Source organism: Cryptomeria japonica, chromosome 11, assembly GCF_030272615.1.
Source record: "Cryptomeria japonica chromosome 11, Sugi_1.0, whole genome shotgun sequence".
NCBI classification, from domain to species: domain Eukaryota; kingdom Viridiplantae; phylum Streptophyta; class Pinopsida; order Cupressales; family Cupressaceae; genus Cryptomeria; species Cryptomeria japonica.
In genome coordinates, this window is record NC_081415.1 from 4595462 (window position 1) to 4608927 (window position 13466).

Here is a 13466-nt window from a genome sequence, read left to right on the forward strand (position 1 = left end):
TTTTCAATTTTTGACAATTACTAGTAAGATGTCTTTTACTCTTATGATATTCGCAATATTCATCATCATTCCACCAATTTGGTTTCACTTTTGGCTCATATGGTGGATTATTTGGTAGTGTTATGAGTGCTTTTGCCACTAGCTTCTTGAATGTTGTTTCAATTGGTTCTCCCAATGGGGTGTATTTTCTTCAACGTTTTGACTTCCTTCGATTGTTCACTTGATTGTTTGAGTTAAAAGAACTTGCACCAGGGAAAATTATCTTAAGTTTCACAATATTTGCATCTACTACCCCGTCATTGACTGTGTTCTTATTCTTGTTCCAAAAGTGGGGTTTGTCTTTCCCATTTAATTCCTCTTTATTCTCTTTGAATATCTTAATGACACCTTGTTCAATAAGGACTTTCTCTATCGACATTCCTTTCTCTATGAGCTCTTTGAGGTAGACAAACAAGCTTTTCTTAGCTCATATCTGATATCCTTGTTGACATTTTGTGTGAACATTTCTACCATTTTCTTTTGTGATATATCACAAGAGCATCGACTAGCAAGACCTCTCCATTGCTGTAAAAATGAAGAGAAATATTCCCCATGTTTCTGCTTAGTATTGCATAAGGTGGCTACTAACACATCTGTTTCAATGTTATATGAGAATTGTTGTATAAAAGCCTCTTCTAGATCACCCCATGACTTAATTCTAGGTGGAAGTTGGGAGAACCATTCCATTGCTTGTTCACCTAAGCTTTGTGGAAACAATCTCATCAAGTATGTTTCTTTTGTTGCTACCTCAATTTTAGGTGTCTACGGGTATAATTTCATGAAGGAAAATGTTGAAGAAAAGGAAGTTGGATTAGTTTATGTGCCTACTAAGGAATAGATTGGAGATGTTCTAACAAAACCATTTCCTAAAGATACTTTTGAATATCTCAAATATCAGTTAGGGTCACCACCCCTCCAACAGAGACTTAGAGATGCAGGGTTGCATCAATCTGGTGAGCTTATCATAAACATCTTTTGATCTGGTTTGATGGGGTGATGTTATTTCTTAGGGGGAGTCGGATATTTGGTTTGGCATCAGCCCTTTGTCATTGATGTCAAAGGGGGAGATAGTGTTCATGTGAAAAACAGAAAATATTAGGGGGAGAGATATTTTGTTGGTTCTTGATTGTTTGGCGAGATTGTTGGCATTCCTTTGCACTTTGATATTTTTCACATTCAATGTTGCCATCAATGCCAAAGGGGGAGATTATTGGAAATATATTGGTATTGTCTATGTGTTGTCATTGATGTCAACATTATGCTCCGGTTGGATATGGTTCTTTTCTAGTTGACTTTACAGGTTGGTCATATTCAATGTAATGGTTAAGTGATTTTGGTCCAACTTACTAAAATACTTCCTAACATGTTGAAGGTGTTCCTGATCATGTCCTAATTGTTTGGTGGCTTCGCAATGGCTGGTGTGATGATTTTGTGATCATATTTGGATCCGGTTGATTATTCTATGTTATTTCACTGAGGGTTTCTAGCAGTTGGTGAAACGTGTTGATATTGGTCTGAGCAGAATTTCTGGAGGATATAATTGACTGGGAATTCGTATTAGGTCCATGCTATGTAACATAAATTATAATATTAGCTTGGTGGTATCGTGTGATGTATTTTTTGTCATTATGGTTTATGGGTTTAGGGTTTAGCTGACCTTGTTATCAAGGTTGATGATCTATATTTATAGGTGACTTTTTCATGTAATTTGGGCATGGTATGGAATGTGATGAGCCCAAATAATGGCTCTATTTTGATAGAATTTTGTCATAATATTCCTACCTAGGTCTTGTGTTTAGACAATATTTGGATCAAGAAAACTCCCTAGTTGGTGCCTTTTTAAGTGTTTGTGAATTGATTTGTCTGATACATAAAATTGTCATTTAATGGTTTCTAGTGGGTTTATCTATGCAAAATATCTGAATCAATCGTAAATATGGTTTAATTTATGTTATGCTAACATTGGTAGATAGACATGATTTATGTGCACATTAACACCATGATGCAAGCTTGGTCATGAAGTAAGGAAGACTAGGCTGGCAGATTAAAGGAGCATCAAACATACCGCCACGATGTAGACCCAATCAAAATAAATTAGCATTGAAGGAGGTCATAACCACTTGATCGTTTCTTTAGCAGGGTGATTGTGAACATTTATGTTTGTCCTTAATGGAGCTCAAATCTAGGAAGGGGATCATGCTGTATTTTCTCAGCTGCAGGACAAATGTTGATTTCCTACGCTGACTTCTTCTTTTAGTATAATAAATATGTTTGCCTATTCTGTTGGAATATGGGTTGATCACTTAGGAATCTTTTGTAAGTTTCCATATAAATAAAAGGTCTCTCTCCTCTTGGGAACATAATGACCATAGACTTTGTAATATCCAGCTCTCAAGTTTATGTACTTTGTAGTCAATTTAGAATAAATAAATCAATATTATTTTGAGCCTCTCAGTTGTTGTCTGAGAATTATGGATATACTCACTCAAGGGGGCCCACTTGGTGAGTATTCCTTTGTGTTTTTAAGTTAGTCTCCATTTTGCAATATTTTTTGTTTGGCAATTGACTGTTCTTGCAGCCACTGGAAACAATTCCTGTGGCAACAGCGGACAAAGTAGTTCCTATACGCTGGCCTGAACTTTATCATTTGGTAATAAATGCTTGAGTTACTTTTTGGTTGTTATATTTTTGCATTTGTTTAAGAGAATTTCCTTTCTTGCAGTAGGATAGAAATGGTTGCATTATGAACTTAGTGCAAATACTGTGCTGGCCCGTTTCAAGTTTACATCCCTAGTCAATAAAGTAAATGAGTCTTTGCTATAGGAAAGCTAGTTGTTTAGTAGGATGTCCAATCCTTGAATTGAATTTTATCATCTAGTTGCCATTCCGGTTGTAAGGACCAACATTTTTGGCACCGTTGTTGGGGATGGTGCCAAGCTAAGAACCTGTTGTAACCATTAGCTTTAAGATTTTCTAGTTAGTCCTTAGAATTACTTCATCAAATCTGTATGCATAGAAGAACAAGAGATACATTAGGAAGATTCCTTCCCTCACATTCCACTTGTGACATAAGGTCAGATCAAGTTCTGGAAGTGAATCCTTTTGTAGAGACTTTTGCTCGAGTCAGAAACCAAAGTGTTTTTAATTTGTCAGAAGGAGACCTTGACTTCTTAAACAACTCCCCTGAGAAAAACATCTTACCTTTGGTTCTTCATCAAGGACCAATGGTGGAAAATCCTCCACCACCACCAACCTTTGGGTTTCCTATTCCTGACCAGCATGATAATGAAAATTTCAAGAATATACCAACCTCCTCTCTTCCAAAATTTTATAGCTTGGTCATAGAAGATCCAGATACCTTTTTGTTTGAATTAACATCCTTTGCAGAAGTTATGACTATACCATTGATGCCCATAAACTCAAGTTATTTTCTACTACTCTTAAAGAAGCTTCTCTTAGGTGGTTCATGAGTTTAGGTAGAGATGTAATCACTATCTGGGATGAAATGAAGGAAACGAATTTGGAGAAGTACAAAGATTATTATAGGGGAATGGATTGACATGGTGATGACATCTTTCGGATGACAAAAAAGGAAGATGAGAGTCTGGAAGATTGTCTGGAAAGATTTTTGTTCAATGTCAAGAAATCCAAGCACAACACCTTGAGTGAAGAATCTTTGAAGTTGAATTTTCTAAAGGGAATCAATGGGGACTGTATTGACTCATTAGACCTCATGGGAGGTAGATATATCACTCAAGATCCATGGGATCACATCAGTAAAATCTATCAAAATATTCTAGAGCTTCAGCCAAGAAAGGAAGACATTATAGGGTTGGGTCTTCAACAGCAAAATCATCTACAACAGTTTCAAGGATGGAGATAACTCATCTATTTAAGGAATTTAAAGAGGATATTATTAATAATATGGTTACTCATTTGGATACACTTCAAGAAAGGAAGAAGCATGAGGAAGTAGAGGCCATGCTCGCTAAGTTTTGTCCTCACTGTCGGCAAAAGAAGAGAGACTCCAAGTGTAAACTCCTTGCTAAGATTCACATCCAGTAGGCTCCTCCAGATTTCAAGCCAGTCTATGGAGATGATGAGAAAATATTTTATGTAGCACAACGAAGGCCTTGGCCTCCAAGACAAGGTATGCCACAAGATCCATTATCTTTTTCTAGTCCTTATATGCACTATAATACACAAAATAATCAGTGGCAACCCCCATATTCCCAAAAATTTGGGAACTATGTTCCTCAGTCTTGGAGTAGCTCTGAAAATCCTTGTCCTAATTACCATAACCCTTCCTATCAGTGGCAGCAATCACAAGGGAATTGGTCACCACCTCTGAGTAACTAGAAACAAGAACCACAATGGAGGGGAGGTCAGTCCTGGGCCAACCAGTCATTAGGTTTCCTATAGCCACCTCAACAATCCCAATAGTCGGCTTTAATGCCACCAGCTCCTAATGTTACTCCACCTAAGCCAACTCAGCTACCAATGCAACCTGTGCCACATCCAAATAATAAACCTCAGCAACAACAACAAGTTTATTTAGCTGATTTTAATCAGTATCGTGCATACTCTCTGAATATAAGTGACATTCACTTATAGTTCAGTACAACTTCACCTACCCCATCTCCTCCATTTATAATAGAATTACCATCTGAGGGGACTACACCTAATCAACTTGGGAACTTTAAGCAGTTATCTCAATCTAAAGTTGCCAACACACATGTTAGAACACCTCCATTTCCTCAAAGATTACAAGTAGAAGTGTCTAGACAGCATAATGATATAGCTTTTGATCGTATTGATCAATTAAAACATATATGTGTAAAGATTTCATTATTTCAAGCTATTAAGTATATTCCCATATATGGAAAATCTATCAAAGAGGCATGCTTAAAAAAACCTAGCCGCAAGAAACAAGATACAAAAATAGTACATGTAGTAGGGCAATTGGCTGATATTATGTTAGGAAAAGTAGTTGTCCCTAAATACTTTGACCCAAGTAGCCCTGTTGTAAAGGTAGCTATTAATGGAACACAAATAAAAAATGCCATGATAGCTTTGGGAGCAGCCATAAATGTAATGACCAAGGATGTCATGCAACAACTCATCATTACTAATCTTAGAACTACCCCAATAGTCCTGCAGCTTGTTGATAGTTCTACTGTCTGCCCTGATGGGATGGTTGAGGATATTGTTGTCACACTAGATTCTTGGGAATACCTAGCTGATTTTATGATACTCTCCCCTAAGGAAACATTGGGGGATATCCAATCATTTTGGGAAGACCTTGGCTTGCTATAGCTGATGCATAAATAGGTTGTAGATCAGGGGATATGACCATTTCAGATGGTATCACTACCAAAACTCTTGCACTTTATTCACCAGCACAACCACAACTTAGTCAAGAGCAAGTAGTATGGCCTGATATAGGAGAGGAAACATAAGAGCTCAAGTTTGTTCAGCAACTTATGATGTTGACTAGAGAACCATTCATACAATTTTAAGAAGATGACAAGGAAATCTCTAACATCATAGAAAATCATTATGGGGCAGCTCAACTATCATGTGGTACACTCACAAAACCTATTCATACTCTTCTCTCATCCATAGGTTCTTTGGATTTTCCTACAGCTACAGATATATTTCATACCTTATTGCCACAGGAAATCCAAACCCCTTGTTTATCTGAAGCATCTAATGTTGAGTCTGTCACCCAAGTAGAAGTTTCTCCAGGAAGGACTTTAAATACCAATAGTCAACTCACAACAGAGCAAAGGTTGTCATTGATAAAACTACTCAAACCCAGAAAATAGGCCTTTGCATGGGATTATCATGATATGAAGGGATTAAATCCTACATTGTGTACCCATAGAATTTATATCAAAGAAGGTTGTAAGCCAATTAAACAACCTCAGTGAAGGATTAATCCTGCATTAAGGGAAATAGTCAAGGAAGAACTACAAAAGTTACTAAATACAGGATTCGTTTATCCTATTTCAGACAGTCAATGGGTATCTCCCCTAGTTATTTCCCTAAGAAAGAAGGAAAATGGAGAGTGTGTGTGGACTATAGAGAGCTTAACACTGCTACTAAAAAAGATCATTTCCCACTTCCATTCATTGATCAAGTGTTAGATTCCTTAGCAGGCAAGCAATACTTTTCATTTCTGTATGGGTTTAATGGTTATAACCAAATTAGAATAGCTCCTGAGGACCAAGAAAAGACCACCTTCACTTTCCCCTAGCGAACATATGCCTATTCAGTCCTTCCTTTTTGACTATGTAATGCTCTTGCAACCTTTCAAAGGGTTGTTCTTAGCATATTCTTAGATATTTCCCATGATTGTTTGGAAATTTTCATGGATGATTTCACTTCTTATTGAGCCACTTTTGAGGAAGCATTGCAAAATCTCTAAAGTGTTGCAATAGTGTGAGGATCATAATTTGTCCCTCAATAGTAAAAAATGCTTCATGATGATGCAAGAAGGCATAGTGTTAGGACACCGTATTTCTCATTCAGGCATTCAAGTTGATCCAGCCAAAATAGAGGTAATACTCAATCTTCCTACCCCTGCAAAGCAAAAGGATGTGAGAAGTTTCTTAGGCCATGCATGGTACTATAGGAGATTTATCAAAGACTTTAGCAATATAGAAGGTCCTATGTATGCTCTTTTAACACAAAATGATGCATTTGAGTGGACAACAGAATGTGAAGAGACATTTTCTAAACTTAAGGGAGCCTTAACCCGGGAACCTATGCTTAAAGGACCTTATTGGTCTCTGCCTTTTCACATTCACACAGATGCATCTGATTTTGCAATTGGACCAGTTTTGGGGCAGAAGCATGGAGTCTTGGAGAATGCAATTTACTATATCAGCAAAAATTTGCAAGGACCAGAGCTGAACTATATTGTTACTGAAAAATAAATGTTAGCTGTTATTTATGCCCTTAAAAAGTTCAGGCACTATATCACTGGTTATCAAATCTTTGTGCATACTGATCATGCAGCCATTAAATACCTTATGAATAAAAGTTCTATTTCAGGTTGGCTAGCAAGATGGTTGTCATTAATGCAGGAGTTTGACATCACTATCATTGACAAGCCAGGTAAGGCAAATATGGTGGCAGACTTTCTGTCCAGACTTCAAACACAGGATACTCTTACAGCCATTGATGATTCTTTTCCAGATGAGCCTTTATTTTTAATTAATGTGAAAATATCATGGTATGCTGACATAGCTAACTATTTAGCAGCTAAAAAGGTTCCTCCTCATTTCTCACCATAGGAAAAATGGCTGCTAGTAGAAAAGAGTTTCAATTTTTCATGGATAGCAGATTGCTTATTCTATACAGGACCAGATTAGGTTATGAGATGATGTATTAGAGAAGATGAAACTTATGACATACTTCATGCCTATCATAATGAGCCCTATGAAGGACACTTTGCTGCCAAAAGAACAGCTCTCAAGATACTGACTACAAGATATTATTGGCCAACTTTGCACAAGGATGCAATCAAGTATACCAGAAAATGTGATTGATGTAAAAGAATGGGAAGACCAACTCGGTCTGATGAGATGCCTCTGCATCCACAAGTGGTTGTCACATCATTTGACAAATCAGGTTTAGACTTTGTTGGGCCAATCGATCCAACATCAAATGATAAGTCATACATTCTAGTATGTACTGACTACTGTACAAAATGGGTTGAAGTCAAAGCATTCAAACATGTCACAGATAATAAGGTAGCAGAATTATTGTATGAAGAGATCTTTACTAGATATGGAGTACCCAAACAAATTGTAATAGATCAAGGAGCACAATTCACTTCAAATCTGATCAATGCCCTAGTCAATGAGTACAATCTAAGGCACAGGAAATCTTCTCCCTACCATCCACAGGCGAATGGACAAACCGAAATCATTAATAGGGAAATTGAATCTATACTAACCAAGATAGTAGCTCTTCACCATAAGGATTGGTCTAGCTGGTTATTTGAAGCAGTCTGGGCTTATCGAAACACTTGGAAAACCACAATAGGGTTTACACCCTTTGAGATTATGTATGGGATGAAAGATATGATGCATGTGGAATTTGAACATAAAACCCTGAGAACAGCCATAGCCTTGTATATGACTCTCTCTGTAGCACAACAAGAAAGGCTCCTATAGCTTAATCCTTTGGATGAAATTAGAATGACAGCCCTGCACCACACAGAAGCAATTTAGAATCAACGCATGAAGTGGTATGACCGCTATATCAAAGACAAAACATTCAAACCAGGTGATTGGTCCCTTCTCTATGATTCAAGGTATAAGGAGAACTTAGGCAAGCTACAGACACACCAGTTAGGGCCTTATGAGATAATTGAAACATTTCCTAATGGTGCAATACGATTGTCCATGATTGATCCTATAAAATTCAAATTGTTGGTTAATGGTCATCACCTGTGCCTATATCACAAGCCTCTTTCCAAGGATGAATTCATGAAGCAGTTCTCTCCACCAAAAAATCTTGAGATTCCTGTAGCAACAGATGGCGGCTTTGTTGTCACGTCTTCTTCCTAAATCTTTGTTGCATGCTCATAATAAATACTTCCATTTTTAGTGGAGGTACATTTCTATGCAATAAATATTCCATTCCCGCCTTCACTTATTCTTTTCCATTTCAGTCATTCAATTTTCACCTCGCTTTCCATGCATAGAGGATCAACTTCCTATATCATAAATTTATTCAGCAGTAATCACTCGCGCACAATGTTAGATATTCTCGTATGTATTTATTTTTGTTACATGCATAATTAAACCATATTTCCTATCATTATGATATTTGCATATAATCCTTTTTAGTCCTTTTCTGCATGTGTGTACACCTATAACACCTTTGGTTGGGGGGGGAATTATAATATGAATTATTCTCGCAGATAATTCTTATTTCATTGCAGAATGAGTTCAAAAAAATTCAATTTTTTGGTCTGAATGATATGTACTTTGTTCCTTTTGTCTGCCTTTTGTTATTTTGAGATTGTGTTTGGGTTTCGACCATTTCAGTTCTAGAAGTAGGCATATCCACGCCATTTGTGAGTTAAGAGTATTACTATCACAATGGGAGCTCCACCTATTCATCATGAACCAACAGTTAATGAAATCCTTCTCCAAGACCAAGATTGTGAACCACTATTCCGTAATAGTGGGTGGCTAGAATATTTTCTAAAGTCGACTGAATTTAATGAGAAAATTGTGAGGGAATTTACCCACATATTTTCAGATGGAGAAGCCCAGGTAAAAGGGTTGAGAGTTGTGGTGATAGAGGAACAGATTGCGGAGGTAACTGGGTTACCAACAAATGATGAAAAATTCTCTAAATCAAAAGATGCACGAAGTGCAAGGGCAGAATTTACACGCTAGGGAGACCCACCTTTGGTAATCGACAAACATGGGGCTAGATGAGAATCTCTTGTGCCTCAATGGAGAGAAGATGCATTATCTGTTATGAAGTATCTAACCTGCGAAGGGAGGTTCTCATGTCTACATTCTCACCATTTCAAGCTTCTGAGCTAGGTTGAATGTTCCAAACATATTATTCAACCTTCTTTCCATAAGCGCAATAGGAACACAGAAAGGTAGGCCTCACTTAGTTTCTCATCATTGTCTGATTAAATTATTAGTTGAAAGATCTTTAAGAGATGTCTCTCTAATGCCTTGGAGTGAATTCACAGAAATTAGAAGATCTAGGGCAGATAATGTGGCTCCAATAGGACCACTTCCATCACAAGAGCAGGAAAATGTTGAGAGACCGGGTTCCTCTACTGAACCCTCATCCTCCAGAATATCGCCAAAACAACATGTTCCTGCAGCAAAGGAAACCTCAAGAAAAGAATCCTCAGTAGAGGTTCCTTCACAAATCCTAATAAAAACTAGGGCTGCTACATAGAGGGAAAAGGGAAAAGACAAACAAATTGACACCAAACAGAAGGAGGAGAGGAGTAAAAGTAGAGATGTGACCCCTCTTGTTCCTAAGAAACAAAAAGTCACAAAAACAGTTTCTCCTACAACCACTAAAGTAGTAGAGGAATTAACTATAGGAAGCAGTCCTGCACCCACCCAAGAGAAATCTCATCAAAAAAGTGGTAGGCTTCAGAGAAATCCTAGGGGTCAGGGGCAAATAGAGGAAACAAATGTCACCATTTTAATTGATTCTACGGAACATGGGCCACACAGTCCTCATCAGAGTAATGTTCCTTCATCTCCACCTAAGGAACTAAGAAGGAAAGAAGAAAAAGATAAAGAATTAGAAAAAGATGAGGAAGCAAAAAAAGATGAAGAGGAAGAAAAGGAAGCAGAAAAATATGAAGAGGAAGAAAAGGAAGAGGAAAAGGATGTAGAAGGAGAGTTTTAGACACTTCATGGGCAGCTACAGAAAGAAATAGGTTTTGAAGGACTTGATATTTTGGCATCTGCCATAGAACAGGTTGTTGAAGAAGGAAGCAGAGTTGAAAAAGTAAAACCTAAAGAACCTATTCATAGGCCACCAGCTTCTCTTACTAGTCATGCAGTGGAACTTTCTCTTTATCGGTAATGGGAATTGGAAAAAGAAGAATGCAGAGGGTAATTGACCAGCAGAAGAAGATTATTGAGCAAAAAGATGGGGAGATTTATCAACTTAATACTAAGGTAGAAACGATAGCCACTATGGTGCCGCTATTTATGGTAAAAATGGAAACACCAATATTGAAAGACTAAATGAATTCAACCACAAAACCCTAGCCTAACAACAACAAAGATCCACCATAACTATTGAAGATTACCTAAGATAATGCAAATCAAATGAAATCACAAAGATTATACCATCACAAGTCCAATAGGGTTTGGATCTCTATTATTCCTATCTCCATTAATCTTGCTTGATATATTTGCTATCAGATTTTATGTGTGCACAAGACCTCAACAAAGAACATAAATGTGGTTGATAGCTTGATCACATATGAAAGTTTGAATGCTAGAATGTTTGAAGGATTGATTAGGGTTGAAATGAAGGAAGAATCCTCTTATATAGAAGACATTGTAAGAAATGGAGGGATAAGATTAAGAAGTGTAAAAGATAAATGGTCAGCTAGGATTAAAGAGTAGGTAGAGAAAATAAGAAAATAATGAGAGGGTACGTAGTGTAGGAATTAAGAGATGAATGACATGTGTCATGGGTAGAAAAGGATATTGAATTAATTAAATAAATAAAGATTTATTTAATTAATAGAGGAAGTGGGATCAATTAAATAAATAAGATAGTTATTTAATTTAGGAAAAGGATAATTTAAATATATAAACGTATTTATTTAAATAAGAAAACGCTTAGAAGGGGATTAATGAATTAATTAAATAAATAAATATTTATTTAATTAATAGAAGAATTAGGCTTAAATAATTAAATAAATAAAATTATTTATTTAATTAGACAGGACAATGTTAGGTGTCTACAACCGCAAGTCATGCAATGTCGAGCACCTCCTCGGGTTTACTCTCTGTACTTAAAATAATAGCACATTTGTTTTTAGATGATGAGGATTGTCAGGGATCTAAGTCCCTCTTTGTAGATACCTGAGAAATTTCATCATGTTTATCAGACATCTCCTACAGCCATTAAGAATTTACTCTATGAATTTTATCTACATAACTATGTTGTTCCTGATGATGTTGACTGGAACGCCCTCCTCTACATTGGACATATACAGTTGAGAGCTCTCATGTCATGGGTGCAAAATGAAATTGCAAGGGGAGAGCAGATCCAGATACATAGAAAGGAAGAGATTGAACTTTCACTATCATTAAGAGTTGAATCAAGGGAACCAAGGAGACTTTATTTTGATTGGCAAAAGATTGTGTATCAGCTAGACTTAGGGAAAGACATTCTGCCCTTAAGAGAAGAAATATATAGAGAATATGATAAAATGGCTCCAAGAGAAGGACAGGTAGCAATAGGGCATTTGGTCCAGTGATGGAATGGTCTGCTTGATGAGATAAAGCAATCTGAGCCACATTCCCTACTGAACTATCATGAAGAATTGAGGAGAGCATCCAAATATATACATTTGGGAAGAAAAAAAGGGAGACATTGGTTGCCCCTTAGTTTTCAACCACCAATCCTCTTGTGGCCACTGATGGGATGCAGGGACAATGACTTGCCATATAATGAAGCAACAAAATGCTCTAGGTGGACACGATTAGCGAAGATGAAGGGATTTTACTAGAGTTTGCCTATAGGGGGTTCTGGGTAGGTTACTCTTGGTAATTTCAGAATCAATGCCAGAATTCAGAACTTTCCTGTTGCTAGAGGATCAACAAGAAGTTAGGTTGGGGGAAAATGATGAGCCCAAATAATGGCTCTATTTTGATAGAATTTGGTCATAACAATCCTTCCTAGGTCTTGTGTTTAGACAATATTTGGATCGAGAAAACTCCCTAGTTGGTACCTTTTTAAGTGTTTATGAACTGATTTGTCTAGTACTTAAAATTGTCATTTAATGGTGTCTAGTGGGTTTATCTATGCAAAATATTTGAATCAATCTTAAATATGGTTTAATTTATGTTATGCTAACATTGGTAGATACACATGCTTTCTATGCACATTAACACCATGATGCAGTGTCAGTCATGAAGTAAGGAAGACTAAGCTAGCGAATTAAAGGAGCATCAAACATACCGCCACGATGTAGACCCAATTAAAAGAAAGCAGCATTGAAGGAGGTCATAAACACTTGATCACTCTTTAGTAGAGTGGTTGTGGACATTTATGTTTGTTCTTAATGGAGCTCAAATCTAGGAAGGGGATCATGCTATACTTTCTCAGCTGCAGGACAAATGTTGATTTCCTACGCTGACTTCTTCTTTTAGTATAATAAATCTATTCACCTATTCCATTGGAATATGGGTTGATCAATTAGGAATTTGTTGTAAGTTTTCATATAAATAAAAGGTCTCTCTCCTCTCAAGGATAGAATGACCATAGACTTTGTAATATCCAGCTCTCAAGTTTATGTACTTTGTAGTCAATTTAGAATAAATAAATCAATATTATTTTGAGCCTATCAATTGTTGTCTAAGAATTCTGGATATACTCACTCAAGGGGACCCACTTGGTGAATAGTCCTTTGTGTTTTTAAGTTAGTCACCATTTTGTAATAGTTGTTGTTCAGCAATTGACTGTTCCTGTAGCCACTGGAAACAGTTCCTGTGACTATTCCTGCAGCAACAGCGGGCAGAGAATTTCCTATCTGTTGGCCTGAACTTTATCATTTGGTAATAGTTGCTTAAGTTACTTTCTGGTTTTTATATTTTTGCATTTGTTTTAGAGAATTTCCTTTCCTACGGTAGGATAGAAATGGTTACAATATGAACTTAGTGCACGTACCATGCTGG

At 36.8% G+C, this 13466-nt stretch overlaps 1 protein-coding gene across 1 annotated transcript; it reads left to right on the forward strand.

The window, feature by feature from the left end:
- The first annotated feature begins 9158 nt into the window (after window positions 1-9158).
- On the forward strand, window positions 9159-10452 carry LOC131075186 (uncharacterized). The gene is made up of 2 exons (XM_058012013.2): window positions 9159-9380; window positions 9988-10452. Exons 1-2 carry the CDS (start codon window positions 9159-9161, stop codon window positions 10450-10452), a joined length of 687 nt encoding a protein of 228 aa, XP_057867996.2.
- Window positions 10453-13466: the final 3014 nt, after the last annotated feature.